The following is an 18,745-nucleotide window of genomic DNA, read 5'->3' on the forward strand; positions in this document are numbered from 1 at the left end:
CGGCATTGGTGGTGATGCCACACTTCTGATGATTAGCAGAGGCATTGCCATTGAGAAAGCAATGGGAAACCATAGGTTCCCTATGTTTCCGGGTAATTCAAAACGGTGCAAGTCTTGAAAATATTCCTTTTGTTTGCAGAGAACGGATCCCTGCATGAACGTATGTCATTTCTAGCAAGCATGAAGGAGCCACGTTATGAGCTCACCTGATCATCTTAAGTTGGTTGTTAGTGTAGCTATTGGCACACTCAGGATTGTTCAGCAAGTGCTGCCCAATCATAGAATCACATCTAAGTAGACGTTTTGTTTTGGTTTTGCAAATGCAGACTGGTTGAATACGATTTGTACTCTGCCTGTTATGAATAGCCAGAGGAACATGTTGTTTGATTCAGCCAATTGTTGGGACGTACAGCCTATCTACTTAGCATTGCATTAGCACTGAAATTCACACACAACATGGCACAATTGTGTGGAAAGTGCAGCATCTTTTTGGGCTGACAGTAGCATCCTATTAGTGGAAAATACCATTGGCGATGCCACAGCATTCCAGCAATGTGAAATGGCTTTCTTAACCTGTTGTTCAAAGTTTTGAGATACTTTGCCTTTCCAGGGTAATTTGTAGTAGACCGGGCACTTTTCAATCCGAAGGTGACAGTCTTTGGCCCATTTGCGAGTTTGCACGATACACAGCAAGCAATGGTTCGATTAGGATAGCTATTGCCGTGCAGCATAGCTTTGGTGCGCTCTATTTCTGCATCAGGCTTGCAAGGTAGAAAATGGCTAAGGTCCTATTTACAAGACTACTGATAAGATCACTTTTATAGTGCGTAGAGCTGTATGAATTCCAATGCATATATTGACCAGTGAAGGCAGGATTGCAGTAGACAGTAGTGGAGAAACCATTAAACAAAAAGCTTCAGCAAAATCGCTCTCTTCAGCAATATTCAAGTTCTTTACAAATGGCTTGTTCATTATGTTGTTAAGTCAATCTGCAAGTATTTTGGCTGCTTATGAAATCAGTAGGTTGCACTTGTAGTAAAAAACAAGTACTTTCAGATCTTTAATGCCTGGCAATGACTGCTGTAATTCATTATTGCCAATTAATAATTTCTTCATGTACATAAAAGCATATTTTCCTGTTAAATTACATAAAAGTCCACAAATGTCTTTAACTGTTTAAACTTCTAGTTCCTACTCCTTGAAGACATAGAAAATTGAATGATATTATTTACACAAAAGAACTTAATACATCATTTGGACTAATTAGCCTCTCTGGAACAAAAATTATTGTAGCACCAACCATCGAACAATAATATTTGAAATTGCTGCAAAATTTTAAAAACCATTTGGTCTGTTTCTCAAATGTGGCTCACTCAGTAATAAGTGTAAACATAGCAGACATTTTAGAAAATCTGTGTGTATATTGTGCATCTATAGTTATGTGATATGCATTTATATATTGAAAGGAAAGAAGATAATACAATACAGAACAAAGAAATGTTCCAAAGCACAAAGTTTTTGGTAAATGGCAATTGTGATGTAAAATTGGACAAGATACTTATTTGCAGCATTCCACTTGAGATGCTAATTAAAGTTGAGAAAGGTAGACAAAAAGTAGAGAAATCAAAGTCTACTGATGAAATAAAATACTTAAGGGTTTCAAGTATTTTAATTATTGGGATGTCCTGTAATCACAAGAACAGAATAAACTCTCATCTTGGGGTGGAGGAGCTTTGCAAAACTAAAATAGCTGAAAATTTGAAACTTCCAAATTACAATGAAATTAAAAACAATTTCAGTAAGACATGTCCTTTTATAAAAGCCCAAATTTCAAAGAAACTTGGTACTATATGTCAATGGCTTATGAGTTGAAATACCTTGTGATACAAAATAACATCCATAAGGCTGTACAAGTTAAACCATTACCAATATTGATTTGTCAGGGACTGGTCACTTTTAGCCACACTTAATACTTAGTTGTCAGTTGGAAGCATATTTTCCTTAGGGACAGATTGCGACTAGTCCTAAAGAATACAGCCAGCTATTGCAAGCATTGGATTAACGTCCCATTCAGCAGATAAAGTCATTGCTCATCCTCATTGACAACAAAGATCAGACAAAACTAATAACACGAGTAGTCCTCAACTCTAAGTAACATGTTTAAATGTTTCTGTGGTACAAGAAGATTTGGCTCACAAAATGAGTAGAGGACTGTGAGCACACTACAACACATTACACTGTTGGTGAGTGCAGATTTAATCACCATCTTCATGAGACCATACCCATCGTCAGTGGTGGTGAGTTATTATTGGGTTTCCTTACAGTTTTCCTACCCCAAAGTGGAAAACTTTTCACCAGTAGTGCCAACATGAACCATTTATAACCAAATAAATGAGAACCAACTCAAAAGGAACTGTGGTAAATTGAAGACTGTACAACCAACCTTTTAACAAATTGGCTATGAATAAGACTGCAATAATGGTTGCAAAAGCAAAATACTGATGCTGGAAACCTGAATGAAAAGGTATTTTCAGCATTTTCTGTTTGCAATAATGGTTGTTAGCATTGGTGACTTACATTTTGGAGTTTCAATCTCAGGGACTTTCCTTAAGTTAAGCATCTCTGGCATTTTTGTAAGTGGACTTTGCATCCTTGATGAATGATAGGAACAGGAGGTGGTCATTCAGCCCATCGAGCCTGCTCCGCAATTCAATACAGTCATGGGTGATCAAACAATTCAATGCCTTTTACCCACACTATCCCCACAGCCCTTTACGCCATTGTTAATCAGAAATCTATCAATCTCTACCTTAAACATACTCATCGACTGAGCTTCCACAGCATTCTGGGGTAGAGAATTCCAAAGATTCACAACCCTGAGTCAAGAAATTTCTCCTCATTTCAGTCCTAAGTGGCTTTCTCCTTATTTTGAAATTGTGTCCCCTGGTTCGAGACTCCCTAACCAGGGGAAATGTCTTACCTGCATCTATCCTGTCTATCCCTTCAAATATTTGTAGGTTTCAATGAGATCACCCCTCATTCTTCGAAACTCTGGAGAATACAGGCCCAGTTTCCCCAATCTCTCTTCATAAGACAGTCCCACCATCCCCAGAACAAGTCTGGTGAACCTTTGTTGCACTCTAAGGCAATAATATCCTAAGGTAAGGGGACCAAATCTGCACAAAGTACTCCAGATGCGGTCTAACCAAGCTTCAATACAATTGAAGAAAGACTTCACTACTCCTGTACTCAAATCCTCTTGCGATAAAGGCTAACATTCCATTAGCCTTTCTAATTCCTTGATGCACCTGCATGTTAACCATCAGTGACTTATGGACAAGGACACCCAGGTCCCTTTGTACATCTACACTTTCTAATTTCCTAGCATTTAGGAGATGCTCTCCACATCTGTTCCTTCTACCAAAGTGAATAACCTCACATTTTTCCACATTATATTCCATTTGCCATGTTCTTTCCCACTCACTAAGTCTGTTCAAATCCTCCTGTAGCTGCCTTACATCTTCCTCACAACACACATTCTCGCCTAGCTTTATATAATTCCCAGACCTGGAAATATCACGTTTGGTTGTGACTTGATCTGTTCAAAATCTAGGTAGACGTTACAAAACCTATGCATCAAATAGTGAATCCTTGTCACTGTACCCCAACTTACTGAAACATTTTATAGCCGCTACTTGATTGTCATCAGTAGGTGGAGAAATACATGCTGCACTTTTAACTATATTAGAAGGTCATATATGCATAAATTTTTAAATGTATTTTCCTACACAAGTACAGTTGGTAAAAGAAACATGAATTGTAGAACAGCCCCACATGATAGCTGCAACTGAAGGGAATGGCTTGATCCTGGGTCTGTTCCAAACACTTGGATTAACCAGAGCTCGCAGGAAATTAGCATGTATTTAGATAGTTGCCTGGAATATTGCTAGGTGGAACTGCTCTGACACTTTATATTAGGCTATTAAACCATATTTTCCAGAACAGTCTACAGATGTATAATGAAGCTTATGGTGCAGTCATGTATTTCTTACAGCTGGAGAAATTAACTAATTGGCCCTGATTTTAAGCATTCATACAGTTCAGTAAGAAAAAAAAACAAATAAGTGCTTGATTTTTGTTACCACTGGTTATTACAATTAATCTGCTAGCAAAAGCACCTAGTGCTTCCCGGTGCAGCTGAGTCACACAATCCAAGAATCCAAGGTTTTCAGCTCTAGTCTGATCTGATATGGCCAATCTCAGTTTGGGAAACCATTGAGTAACCCTGAGCCCAGAAAGGAGACAATCAGCAAATGTTCTAACTTCTCAGTAAATTACAATGACTTTGCTGGAAAGCAAGCCTATGGATAATGATAACAAAATCATCCTGACTTGGAAATATATCGCTGTTCCTTCACTGTCGCTGGGTCAAAATCTTGGAACTCCCTTCCAAACAGCACTGTGAGTGTACCTATACCACATGGACTGCAGCGGTTCAAGAAGGCAGTTCACCACTACCTTCTCAAGGGCAACTAGGGATAGGCAATAAATGCTGGCCCAGCCAGATAAGCCCACATCCAGTGAATGAATAATAATAAAAAAATGGCCAACCTCAGTGATGTGTCTGATAAAAAGTCATGGGTGTGCAACATGAACTCTGTTTCTCTCTCCACAGTTGCTGCAAGACCCACTGAGTGTTTCCAGCATTTTCTGTTTCTGATTTAGGACAGCTTTATATCTTGCTTCAATGTAATCTGCAGGTGACTTAGTACTGTATTTTCTTTAGAATATTTATCAAAGGTGAATTAGTATTCCCAGACAAAGTGAACTTCGAAAGCCTAATAAAATAAATCTAGCAATAAATCTCTGCTTCCATCTGGAAGTCGCATACTGATTTTGCAATAATTTAAGTTTCTATTTTAAGTGAATTATAGATCAGTTTTCCTCTATAATAACTTGTACTGTGCATTATCCATAGATTGCTTTGAAATGACCATATTGAGAAATGTTGAATACCTTTAATGAAACAGTAATCAAGTGTATTTAAGATGTTTGTTTGGCATAGTTTATAGCACTCACATCTCTTAAGTCAGAAGGTTCTAATTCAGAAGGCCCTATTTCCAGTGGTTGAATACATAATCTCACACTTCAGTGCAGCACTAAGGAAGTGCCGCATTGTCAGAAATATTGCGCTATTAGCAAGATCAATCTGTTCAAATGGACAAAGATCCAACAAGAGCAGTCAAAGAGCAAGAGGCTCTCTTTGCGACATGGCCAACATTTATCTCTCAGAGTAATATTACCAAAATAGATTAACTGGTCATTTATCTCATTTATTATTTTTGGGGCCCAGCTGTCATGCTTATCTGAACAACAGTGATTACACTTCAGAGGGAATTCACTAGTTGAAGTTTTTCTGACAGTCTGAGGATGTGACGAAGCACTCTCGAAATGCCGTTTTTTTTCTCTTATTGCAATCTTACTACGTTTCACAGAAAACATATTTCTCATCAAAAGGGGGCTTTAAACTATATTTGAAGCATTATACAGAATAGTAACTGACCAGCTTTCACAAAATTATCTAAAAAAAATAGAGTGAGAGGCTTTTCATAAAACAAGTTTGTGAAAACCCTGCAGAGCAGGATTCTTGCCTGTGGTTGCACACTGTACTACAGCCATTATCAGAATAAATTTACTGGGCCAACAGGACAGTCATAAATTTATTCACGCTGGTCAATTTTTAGATTCGCTGATCTCAGGTAATTTTATGCCCTGGTAAAATTATTATATAATGATGAATAAACCTGCTTCCAAATATTTATTAATTTATGTATCTTACATTATCCATTTCCTTCTGTACAAAAAAACCTAGAGTCCCAATATATTCAAGGGTTATGAAAACAATGCCTACAATTTTCATGGAAAACTATGGATTACATATAAACTAAAATTAAACCAAAGTTTCTCATTCCTTGAAAAATGTAAAATCTGTATGCCTTTAGGCTTGGCTTAAGGCTATAACCTAATTTAAGGTTTCAGAGAGCAATATGAATTACAACATAGTGCACCTGAAAGTTGATTACATACTGTCATTATTCTATTTAAATGGCATGCATAGGCACCAAGAATCCTCTTAAACAGAACAAAATAGTGTCAGAATATAATTGTCAGGCGAAAGAGACAGAAAACTTCTCACATTTTAACCCACATCTATTACAATGCACCTGGTAAGGAAGGCAAGGTCTTGAAATACTAAGAACAGTCATACTTTACAATCTCATTCAAATTACACGTTTCTTCTGTAAAATTACCTGCATCCTTCGTTCACTCTTAGGTGCAAAAAAGAGACATAAAAGTCATTTGAGATTTACCACTATAATTTGCTCGCAAGTGTGGCCTCCCCTCCCTCCAATTAAAGACGGGGAGATAAGGCCCAAAGTGACAGTGAATTCAGGGCCCAACCAGTCACTGCATCATTTAAAACTTGTGCAGGCACATTAAAATGCTCGTTTCTGGTTGAAAAGTAGGTAGTCAGCGCATCACACTAAACACGGGAATTCGGTATTACGGACCAAACCGGATTTTCTTTTCAGGAAAATCCATTAAAATAAACGCATTTTTCAGAAAAAAATTACCAGGCAAGGCCCGAAGCTCCAGCCAGTCGAGAGCCGGGAATGCAAAGCCGGGGGTGGGGGGGGAGAATGACTGATGGAACTATTGAGAATCAAAATAAGAGAGAGGGAGATAGATGAGACAGATTATTTTTGAAAAAAACAAAAAGAACAATCCATCCCTTACCAGCGGTTGTATCTCTGACCGGGCTGTGGGCACTTGGAATCGATCGATTTCTTCCATCATTTTGAATGAGGAAATCGAGGCGATGCTGCGGCCTTTTCTTGTTTTTTTTATTATTTAAATAACCCACACCCCCCCCTCCCCCCCGGATCAGTCTTGACTCTGACGATGGTGATTTGCTTGGCCCCCAGCCGCTCGCTCTCATTAACTCATCTTGTCCCCTGAGTACCGCTTCTGCAGCTCCAGCAGAGACAGTGACTCAACTCCAACTTCCGGCTCCGGAAGTGACAACCACCCAGCGCCTCACAGGACCCCTCCTCCTCCTCCTTCTCCCCCCCCCCCCAAAAAAAATAATAAAATCAACCATTATCAGATTCTTCCTCAGCCGGTCAGTCTTAATAATTACTGGACAACAATAATCGGGTCGACGGAAAATTCTACTTTGTTTTCAATTCAAAGGAAGTGTATTTCCGTCCATCCAGGCATCGCTGCAGGCAGTCCGGTTGCCCCGGTTACCGCCGGCTGCGCGTTCTTTGCCGGGTTTGGCAGCTTTAACTTGTGAATAACTTTCCCCCGATCATCTCTTTGATTGCTTTTATTGTTAAAGTTTTATCGTTTGCATTTGAAAATGTGACTTTAGCGCTGCTCTTGGACTGGACATGGATTGTTTGGGTGGCGGAAGGTGGAAGCCGCGGTTGCCAAGGTGACAGGATTCAACTTCCGGCGGTGCTGCCGCAGGGAAATTGTTAGTCAGTGTGAGAGTTAGATTCACTGTCCACTCTTACTGTCAGAGAGTCAGAGTTAGATTCACTCTCTTCACTCTTACTGTTAGAATTAGATTCACTCTTTTCACTCTTACTGTCAGAGAGTCAGAGTTAGATTCACTGTCTTCACTCTTACTGTTAGAATTAGATTCACTCTCTTCACTCTTACTGTTAGAATTAGATTCACTCTCTTCACTCTTACTGTCAGAGAGTCAGAGTTAGATTCACTCTCTTCACTCTTACTGTTAGAATTAGATTCACTCTTTTCACTCTTACTGTCAGAGAGTTAGAGTTAGATTCACTGTCTTCACTCTTACTGTTAGAATTAGATTCACTCTCTTCACTCTTACTGTTCGAGTTAGATTCACTGTCTTCACCCTTACTGTTCGAGTTAGATTCACTGTCTTCACTCTTACTGTCAGAGTTAGATTCACTCTCTTCACTCTTACTGTTCGAGTTAGATTCACTGTCTTCACTCTTACTGTTAGAATTAGATTCACTCTCTTCACTCTTACTGTCAGAGAGTCAGAGTTAGATTCACTCTCACCGTTAGAGTTAGATTCACTGTCTTCACTCTTACTGTCAGAGTCAGAGTTAGATTCCCTCTCTTCACTCTTACTGTTCGAGTTAGATTCACTGTCTTCACTCTTACTGTCAGAGTCAGAGTTAGATTCCCTCTCTTCACTCTTACTGTTCGAGTTAGATTCACTGTCTTCACTCTTACTGTCAGAGAGTCAGAGTTAGATTCACTCTCTTCACTCTTACTGTTAAGAGTTAAATTCACTGTCTTCATTCTTACTGTCAGAGAGTCAGAGTTAGATTCACTCTCTTCACTCTTACTGTTAGAGAGTCAGAATTAGATTCACTCCACTCTTACTGTTAGAGTTAGATTCACTGTCTTCACTCTTACTGTTAGAGAGTCAGAATTAGATTCACTCTCTCCACTCTTACTGTTAGAGTTAGATTCACTGCCTTCACTCTTACTGTCAGAGAGTCAGAGTTAGATTCACTCTCTTCACTTTTATTGTTAGAGTGAGAGTTAGATTCTGCACCCTCGCATCGGCCTGACATCGAGATGCCACCAAAAGCTAAAACCAGATCGGTAATTGCAACAAACTTTTCTTATCATTTTTGTTACACTTGTTGAAAAAAAACTCTTTGCTTTCTTTTATTTAAAAATAATGATGACCTAATATTAACTGGGATAGAATTTGATTAAAAGCTATAGAGGGTGCAGGATTCAGGAGCATTTATTTTAGCCAATATGTAACAAAGCTTCACGTGTGAGTTGGTGGTGGTGGGGGGGGTGGAGGGGTGGAGGGGATGGTGGTTCTGGAGTTAGTTTTAGGGAATGAAGCTGGGCAGGTGGAAGGGATCACTTTGGTGGAAGTGATCACATTTCAGGTAGAATTAGGGAATTATGGCAAAGGACAAAGATAGACCAGGAATAAAAGTTCTCATTTGGGGAAAAGCTGATTTTATTAAGCTGAGTGGTGATTTAAATAAAGTGGACTGGAAGCAGTTACTTGAAGGTAAATCAGTGTCAGATAAAGAGGGTTCTGTACAAATATGTTCCCACTGACCTTAAACCTGCAGGGCTTTGGGGATCGAGCGAGGGAATGGGACTGACTAGATTGGTTCGTGGAGGGCTGGCATGGAACTCGATGGCCTCCTTCTCTGCCATAAATTACTCTATATATTTACAGGACACTGAGTTCATCTATGGGAGCCATCTCCACCTGTGTGGCTTATGGATCAGAAACAGGGCAATTGTTTATTCTCAGGACATTGCTAGCAATTTTCTGGGCCTGAACTTCTTGCGGAGTGTAATCATGTTCAGAGCTGGGTTGGGTCGGGTATGGAGGAGGGGGTGGATGGGTTGGGGGTTCCCGTGAGGGGGTTGGGTGGAGTACTGTAGGGGGGATTCTCCTTGGGGGGTGGGGGGGAGACAGTCGGAGGGGGGTTGGGGGCTTCTGTGGGTGGGGGTTTATCCGGGGGTGTCCCCTGGAAGTTTGGGGGGAGTACGCTGGTGGGGGGGGGGGTTTCTTGGCAATTGTCATGCAATCCTTACCTGGGAACCTCCAGGGGCGTTTCTCCAGTGCATTTTTAAAAAATTTATTTACGTGATGTGGGCATTGCTGGCTGGGTCAGCATTTACTGCCCACCCCTAATTGCCCTTGAGAAGGTGGCGGTTAGCTGCCTGCTTGAACCGCTGCAATCTCCATGGTGTAGGTATACCCACAGTGCTGTTAGGGAAGGAGTTCCAGGATTTTGACCCAGCAACAGTGAAGGAACGGTGCTATATTTCCAAGTCAGGATGGTGAGTGGCTTGGAGGGGAACTTGTAGGTTGTGGTGTTCCTATGTATCTGCTGCCCTTGTCCTTCTAGATGGTAGTGGTCATGGGTTTGGAAGGTGCTGTCTCTGGAACCTTGGTGAGTTTCTGCAGTGCATCTTAGATGGTACACATTACTGCCATTGTTCGTCCATGGTGGAGGGAGTGAATGTTTGTGGAAGGGGTCCCAATCAAGCAGGCTGCTTTGTCCTGGATGGTGTCAAGCTTCTCGAGTGTTGTTGGAGCTGCAATTGTCCAGATAAGTGGGGAGTATTCCATCACACTCCTGACTTGTGGCTTGTAGGCGGTGGACAGACTTTGGGGAGTCAGGAGGTGAGTTACTTGGTGCAGGATTCCTAGCCTCTGACCTGTTCTTGTAGCCACAGTATTTATATGGCTAGTCCAGTTCAGTTTCTGGTCAATGGTAACCCCCAGGATGTTGATCATGGGGGATTCAGTGAAGGTGATGCCATTGAAAGTCAAGGGGTGATGGTTAGATTTTCTCTTACTGGAGATGGTCAATGCCTGGCACTTGTGTGGCGTGAATGTTACTTGCCACTTGTCCACGCAAGCCTGTATATTGCCCAGGTCGTGCTGCATTTGCACATGGACTGCTTCATTATCTGAGGAGTTGCAAATGGTGATGAACATTGTGCAATCATCAGCAAACATCCCACTTCTAATCTTTGATGGAAGGAAGGTCATCGATGAAGCAGCTGAAGATGGTTGGGCCTAGGACACTACCCTGTGGAACTCCTGCAGTGATGTCCTGGAACTGAGATCATTGACCTGCAACAACTACAACCATCTTCCTGTCTCAAACCAGCGGAGAGTTTTCCCCTTGATTCCCTTTGACTCCAGTTTTGCTAAGGCTCCTTGGTGCTATGCTCGGTCAAATGCTGCATCTTTGGTTACCTCCCCCCAATTTACATTCACCTGGAGCTCGGACGTTATGGCCCTCTATATTTTAGTTTTTGGAATTGTCCATTTTGGAAACATTTTGAAATATTCAGATGTGCTCACTTGGAGCCCTTTATCCTTATTACTGGGGTTGATGTGTTCTTGACACCCATTACCCTGTTCTCATGGCCACGGTATCTCCACAATTTGTGACCTCTTCAGCACATCCCAGTCTTTACACCCTACCATTGTCCTTCAGCCATTTATTGGCTACCTTTGCAACAATGCTTCATAGCTTCCCAACTCTTCAGTCTTCTCTTTGCTGCAATGACTAAGGAAGCCACAGAGACAAGCCTGCATCAATCTCTGCAGACTACGTGCCTCCACCAAAGTCGCCGAGGAAATAATTTGGGAGTTCCTGCATCCAGATGACTGTGCCCTAGCTGTCTACAATAAGAAAGACATCCAGGTAATGGCAGACATAACCACTGATGGCACCAATTTCAAGGTGGTGGCCTCCAGAAAATTCAGCTTAGATGGGCAGGCCATGTCTACCACGTGGATGACTACACAATCCCCAAGCAGATTTTCTACAGATAACGATTTCAGTGCAAAAGATACAAGGATGCCCTAAAAAAAAAGCCTTCCAAACTTCTGCATTGCAGACCACCTCCTTTGGAAAACACTGCTGTTGCCCGGCCATGTGGAGGCAAATAATGAAATTTGATGCAGCATGATTCAAGGACTATCTATGCCAAACTCGTAACAGACATCCTGCCCAGAGGAAGACCAGAGCTGGCACCATTTCAAAAGTCCTCCCAAGCACTAACAAGGACAACTTGAACTCCTAGTTTTGAGGACATTCATGCTGATCTCACACCAGACTCTTCAGTCATGAAAGGATTCACAGAAGAGAAGGAAGTCACTACAACTTGGACATACTCGAATAATGAGGGATCTACCACCGTCCCTTTTTGTCCTTCTGGAAACACTGAGAAAAGAAGAAGATACCCCTGTTTTGGTGAAGTTCCTGTTGAGGACTCCCTGTAGTGGAGCATGGAGGGTGTTTGTACCCCATGCCTAGCTAAAATATCAGTGGAAATGAAGAACAAAGAGCTTGGTAAGGAGACATAGCCAAGGCCAGTAACATTGTCCAGGGTTGTGTATGCAGTGCCAAAGAATCATTTAACAAATTTAGTTGGTGGGCTAAAGTAAGTGGACATGTCCTATTTTCTGTGTACTCTGCTGCACATCTCATTAGCTAAACCTATGCAATCCTTCATTTTCTCTCTACTGAATGAATGACACTTCACTGTGCACTAACCATCAACTCCCTTTCACAACTTCCATTACGCCCATTAACTGCCAGTTGCTTCATATGCTCCAGTTTACACTGCAAAGAAGCACCACAATAGATAACTAGGGGCAACACATATGAAGGGTAAACAGCTTGGCAGCAGGTTCATAGCAGTTAGAGAGTGCAACTGTACTTTTTAAAAGGCTGATTTTAGAAAAGTGTGGAGAAGCGGTAGGATGATTATGGAAGAGAATTGAGGGATACATTGTGATTCATGGTGATTATCATTTAGTGCAGAGGTAAGGAAAATTGGTGTGTGGAGTGAGAAGGCAAGGATTCTTTGTTACCTTCTATGGACAGGAGGGAAAGGCAAATTGAACTTCTTTTCTCTGTCCTTAAGCAGAAGGTGTTTTTGAATTATTTTTAAAGTAAACTGTGGCGTGTTTTCCCAAACTTTCAGTTTATGTGATCCAATTTACTAATAACTCATAGCAAACTCGTTATGATTAACTCAGAAAGTTAGTTTATTCACATTCAAACTGGAGGGGGAGGAGTGTTCGCAATGTTCCACTCTACTCCACTACACACACACACACACGCGCACACACACGCAAATACACAGTAAGGGGGAATAGAAAAAAAACAAAGTTTTACAACTATGCACAGTAACAGTAAAAGAACCACAGAAATGAATATTAGTTCACGTGATTATCAGAGTCCAAAGTCAGAGTCCAGTTAGGAATTCCTTCAGGTTGGAGCTCGAGTTCAGCTGGCTGAAGACCAGAGTTTTAGAGTTCTCTTTACAATTGTTGCTGATACCGCAAGATGAAGTTGGTACACAGAAACTGGGTCAGTTCTGCAGGCGGTGGTAGGACACCTTCCAGCAGAGACGGGCTCTTGGTGTTCACAGGTTGGATGTTAAATATCAGATGAGGATTTCTCAGTTCTCAAAGGAAAATGGCCACTCAAGTCATGTGACCTTCTTTCTCCACAATGATTTCAAAGGGAATGTTTATCTAGTGTCTGGAACTGGCTTTGATTTCAGGACTAATAATGTCCTAGTCATTAGCTTTTGAAAGAGTTACCATCCATATTGAGGTTCTTGTGGTGGGAAGCCATTGTTTAGGCCGGCCCTTTGACTCTGCAAGAGAGGTAAGCTTATAAAGATGCAAATGATGTCCATTGTCCCCTCAGTGGTTACTTTTTGAAATGGACCTGGACAATCCCAGGTGTGAGATGAATCTGTTAACAGCTTGGCAAGCATAACAACTTTCGATTTGCGAGTCCCTTTGTTTCAAGATTATGATGTCCTTACAATTGGGTGTGAGATTCCATCATGATGAGAGAAAGATTCTTTTGCTCTTGTAACTCTTGTTGGTAGCTTCCAGAACAAAGGGCCAATCCTGTGGTCATGTGACTTATAGCAGCCATCTTTTTTGGTTCAACAGAAAGTCCATTTTAAAAATACAGAAAGAATACAGTTTTGACACATACAGTTTTGGATTTTTTTTCATGGCATATTGACACAATATTAAGTAAAGTTGGCTAGAATCCAACTTTGGCACACTTGTCAGTAAAGTGATGGAATGGGTCATCAACAGTGCTCTCAAGCAGCACTTGCAATAACCTGCTCACTGACACTCAGTTTGGGTTCCACGAGGTTCACTCAGCTCCTGACCTCATTATGGCTTTGGTTCAAACATGGACAAAAGAGCTGAACTCCAGTAATGAGGTGAGAGTGAGGACAATTGATATCAAGGCAGCATTTGATCGAGTGTGGCATCAAGGAGTCCGAGCAAAACTGGAGTCAATGGGAATCAGGGGGAAAACTCTCCACTGGTTGGAGCCATATCTAACACAAAAGAAGATGGTTGTGGCTGTTGGAGATCAATCGTCTCAGTTCCAGGACATCACTGCCGGAGTTCCTCAGGGTAGTGTCCTCGGCCCAACCATCTTGAGCAGCTTTATCAATGACCTTCCTTCCACCAAAAGGTCAGAAGTGGGGATGTTCACCGATGATTGCATAAAGTTCTGCACCATTTGCGATTCCTCAGATATTGAAGCAGTCCATGTGCAAATGTGGCAAGACCTGGACATCATCCAAGTGTAGGCTGACAAGTGGCAAGTAACATTCACGCCACGCAAGTGCCAGGCAATGACTACCTCCAACAAGAGAGAATCTAACTATCGCCCCTTGACATTCAATGGCATTACCATCGCTGAATCCCCCACTATCAACTTCCTGGGGGTTAGCGTTGACTAGAAACTGAACTGGACTAGCCATATAAATACTGTGGTTAAAAGAGCAGGTCAGAGGCTAGAAATCTTGTGGCGAGTAACTCGCCTCCTGACTCCCCAAAGCCTGTCCGCCATCTACAAGGCACAAGTCAGGAGTGTGATGGAACACTCTTCACTTGCCTGGGTGAATGCAGCTCCAACAACACTCAAGGAGGTTGATATCATCTAGGACAAAGCAGCCTGCTTGATTGGCACCCCTTCCACAAACATTCACTCCCTCCACCACTGATGCACAGTGGCAGTAGTGTGTACCATCTACACGATGCACTGCAGGAATTCACCAAGGTCCCTTAGACAGCACCTTCCAAACCCACGACCGCTGCCATCTAGAATGACAAGGGCAGCAGATACATGGGAACACCACCACCTGCAAGTTCCCCTCCAAGCCACTCACCATCCTGACTTGAAACTATATTGCCATCACTTCACTGTTGCTTAATGAAAATCCTGGAACTCCTTCCCTTACAGCAATGTGGGTGTACCTATACCACATGGATTTTAGTGGTTCAAGAAGACAACTCACCACCACCTTCAAGAGCAATTAGGGATGGGCAATAAATGCTGGCTTAACCAGCGATGTCCACATCCCATGAATGAAAGAAAAAGAACAACTTTGCGGGTTGCCTCCCCTTCTTCTTCAGGTTCTTGTGCCTCCTCATCATACAGCTGTTCTGTGGACAGCAGTTGCAGTTCTCCTGGGTGAATCTCTCTTTTGATAGTTTTGTTTTGGAGCATGCAGCATGCCGCTATGAGCCTTTTGGAGGCTGTTACTGCAGAATGATCCCTTTTTTGTCCAAGGGCTGAAAGTGTTCCCTGATAATGCCAGTGCTATATTTTATTATTACTGAGGCATCTCAGCCACTGTATTTATAAGTTGCTCATAAGACATCAACAGAGATGGTCATGGCTACGTTTGATGCTCAAGGATCCTTTATTAACTGGAATGAGAAAACATAGGTGTTATGGTACACTGATGAGGAATAAATATGTTATGACAACTGCCTGGGAATTTGGCTGGCACTTCTAATATTCTGTGATGATTTTAGCCCACTGGCTGGACATTAATTGATTGGCAGCATTTGCAATGCATCAACTGTTCTCCTGCCAACAGGAGAATGAAGGGCTACATGTCTCCTATCTATTACCACCTCCTTGTACTTTGGAGAATCTTTCATTTGAGTTTCTTAAGTAATTGTAATATTACATATATGCAATATGATATTATGTTAATATCAGTAATTTACAATATCTTTCCAATAGGTTAGTATCTCGGCTCCAGTACAATCTGCTAAAGCGATATCAAAGAAGTCCAAGAAGGTAAGGAAGTTTGATTGATAACCTAAGTTAATTTGAAAATGAACAATTTAATACCACCAGTGGAAATAATTAATAATCTTACAGTATAGGTTGCCTATAGATGGGAAAAATATTATACATCTAAAATAGGACTAGCTAAGAAACTGATACAGCGATGACTTGTTAAAGTTAAATGTCTAAAAATGTTACTAAACAAATGCATAAGCTTCTAATATGACAGGCAGAAAGCTTGTGTTTGTTCCAAGTGCAGGGTTTTTTTTATTCGTTCATGGGACGTGGGCATCACCAGCATTTATTGCCTATCCTTAATTTCCCATTGAGAACTGAGTGGCTTGCTAGGCCATTTAAGAGTCAACCACATTGCTGTGGGTCTAGAGTCACATGTAGGCTAGACCAGGTAAGGACGGCAGATTCCCTTCCCTAAAGGGTATTAGTGAATCAGATGGGTTTTTCCGACAATCAACAATGGTTTCATGGTCATCATTAGACTTTTAATTCCAGATTTTTCATTGAATTCACATTTCACCATCTGCAGTGGAATTTGAAACCAGGTACCCAGAGAATGACACTGGGTATCTGGAGTACTAGTCCAGCGACCACACCACTAAGCCACTGCCTCCCCGTATACTGCCAACATATTAGATTGCGCTTTACTATAGGTCGTTGATGAACATACCATAACTATGGAAAACGCTGAATAACTTATGTAAATAAGGGTAGTACGCTTGTTGTAGGACTCAGCATTTACTTCGGCATGCATTAAAGTTGCCGAGCAATTTGTGGCACTAACAGCTGTGAAGGACCATTGCACAGCATTATTTAAAAGGATGAAAAGATTTGTTATTTCAGGTTGCCGACTTATCTTCATAGAAATTAAAGAAAATTTACAATACTGAAGGAAGTGTATGAAGGAGTAGGGAAAAGCATGAGGGTGAAGTGAATAGAGGGCTGTGATAATAGATTTAAATGAGGAAAGATGGGCGTGCACAGTATTGCATGTGACTGTCATGTTCACTATGTCCCTTAATTTTTATGCATGGGCCGTTTTTAGGATACAAGTTAACATCAGTGACATTTTGCAGTTTGCAAGACACCTCTGTATGACGGAGGTCAGCAAGGCTCCCTACACTAACAGAAGCACCTACATCTCATTCCCCATGGATAAAATAAAGCAGGGTGAGAGAGCACTGAACTTTGCCTGCATGACAGGCTCCACAGGGTACAAATCATCATATACCACACCCACATTGCCTTTCATGTTCCCCATCTTCAGCCTAGCTTCTTTACTATTCAGAAGGTTTCCACTCCCTTAACTGCCAGCTGTTTTGTGGCCACATGCAGTTCATTTATGTATGTCTGCGCCACAGCAGCCATGAATCATTTATCCTGTGCCAATCCTCTGTGCTGCTTTTATTCCAGCCAGGCCACCATGTTACAGGCTAGTTCCTGGGCTATCTGCTCCAGACATGGCTCATAACTCCTATCAAGAACAGGAGGATGGCTGCAGGCTTGGCCAACAATGCTAACCATGCTGCCACAAGCAAACTGATTCCTACATCTGTAACTCCAATGTTACAACTTCCTGGAATTCTTTGTTTGTGTGACTCTTGTACATTCCATCTCCCCCTCTACCCCGTGCCCCCCACCTCCCCCACAACCAACTTTTACCATGTCATCATGATTTATGATTTGTGGACCTGCCTCCAGCTTTCTGGGTTCCAAGCTTTCACATTTCTCCCCCACTTTTAAGACACCTTAAAAAATTCCACTTTATCCAAGCTTTTGTTCACCTCTTCTAATATTTCCATTTTTGATTTGCATCCATTTAGCTTGGAAAATTTATGCTAAATAGTGGTTTAAGAAGGAATTTTCTAATAATTGTTTATTCTGAGTTTCTAATTATGCTCAGTAAGTCATGTCACTTCATGCTTCTAAAAGTTGCATGAGTATTTCTCATAGAATTGAAACTACGTTATTTTGTTACAGGATGATGATGATGGAACTGATATGGGAGATGGAGGTGATGACTGGAATTTGGGGAAGGCACTCATCAAACCTCCTGATCAGCTGGAACTTACTGAACAAGTAAGTAACATCTTATGATTTAAATATATATTCCATGGAAAATTGGAGCATATGTTGATCTAAAATTGTGCAAGAACCTCTCTTTAAAATATATGAATTAATTATTATATTTATGCTCTAGTAATTTATTTGCTACAGGCTTTAAGTCGTTGCTAGGAACAGTAAGTCTTATGGTGTTTATAAATTTAAGCTGAAAGATACATAGTTTGGATGTATTTCTAGCCCCTTCAATCTTTACATTTGTTCTCCGTTACCTCTCTTTTTCTGAAGCCATCAACCCTTGCTGAGCTATAATTCCATAGTTGTTATCAGTACATTTATATCTCACTAAAATGGACATTCTTCATTTCGAAATTTGTGATAATGGACATTGATTTTTGGAGAACTATTCAACCATGTTGTTATCTTCAATTACCACAGTTGTTGGATTGGCTAATTCATCAGCCAAGATTTGAACCTTCTTATAACTTTTCCAAGTGACTATTCTTCATATATGATTGAGAGCCATTGATCAGAGCTGAAAAGCTAGAGTTTTCTGCTAGAGGGCAAAGTGGAGGGCAACAGAAAGAAGGGTCGAGCTAGGTTTAAATGGATGATGGATGTCACAGAGTGGTTGCAGACAAGCTATAGCGAATGTGTGAGGATGGCGTAAGACAGATAAGCATGATATATCATGACAGCAGATCTCCTGGTAGGAGTACCTACAAGCAGAGAGAGAGAGAGATTAAGAGCTAAATATACCAGACTATAGGAGCTTTAGAAAGGACCTTCTTTGGAAGTTTTAGAAACGGAAGAAGCAATATCGATGAAAGACATAATTCTAGCAGTGGAAACAAGGATTTCAAGAGGGGTCATCAGGTAGTGGAAAAGCTATGCATGAAGTTAAAGAACAGCAAAGGATGCGAGCCTCTGGTTGGAGTTGTCTACAGACAGTGATGAAATGGAGGGTTGTGTAA

At 41.3% G+C, this 18,745-nt stretch overlaps 2 protein-coding genes across 3 annotated transcripts in view; one reads left to right on the forward strand and one right to left on the reverse strand.

The window, feature by feature from the left end:
• Positions 1 to 7,066, reverse strand: part of fam219aa (family with sequence similarity 219 member Aa) — a 67,382-nt gene extending 60,316 nt beyond the window's left edge. For both annotated transcript variants that reach the window (XM_078551479.1, XM_078551468.1), the window contains exon 1: positions 6,799 to 7,066. In XM_078551479.1, coding sequence (XP_078407605.1) covers positions 6,799 to 6,858 — 60 coding nt within the window. In that variant the 5' untranslated portion in view covers positions 6,859 to 7,066. The remainder of the gene's footprint in view (positions 1 to 6,798) is intronic.
• A 1,568-nt stretch (positions 7,067 to 8,634) lies between these two features.
• dnai1.2 (dynein, axonemal, intermediate chain 1, paralog 2) overlaps positions 8,635 to 18,745 on the forward strand; it is a 332,040-nt gene continuing 321,929 nt past the window's right edge. The window contains exons 1-3 of the mRNA XM_078538947.1: positions 8,635 to 8,661; positions 15,648 to 15,704; positions 17,691 to 17,789. Of these exons, the coding sequence (XP_078395073.1) occupies positions 8,635 to 8,661; positions 15,648 to 15,704; positions 17,691 to 17,789 (183 nt within the window). The remainder of the gene's footprint in view (positions 8,662 to 15,647; positions 15,705 to 17,690; positions 17,790 to 18,745) is intronic.

Source organism: Cetorhinus maximus, chromosome 1 (genome assembly GCF_964194155.1).
Source record: "Cetorhinus maximus chromosome 1, sCetMax3.hap1.1, whole genome shotgun sequence".
Lineage (NCBI taxonomy): Eukaryota > Metazoa > Chordata > Chondrichthyes > Lamniformes > Cetorhinidae > Cetorhinus > Cetorhinus maximus.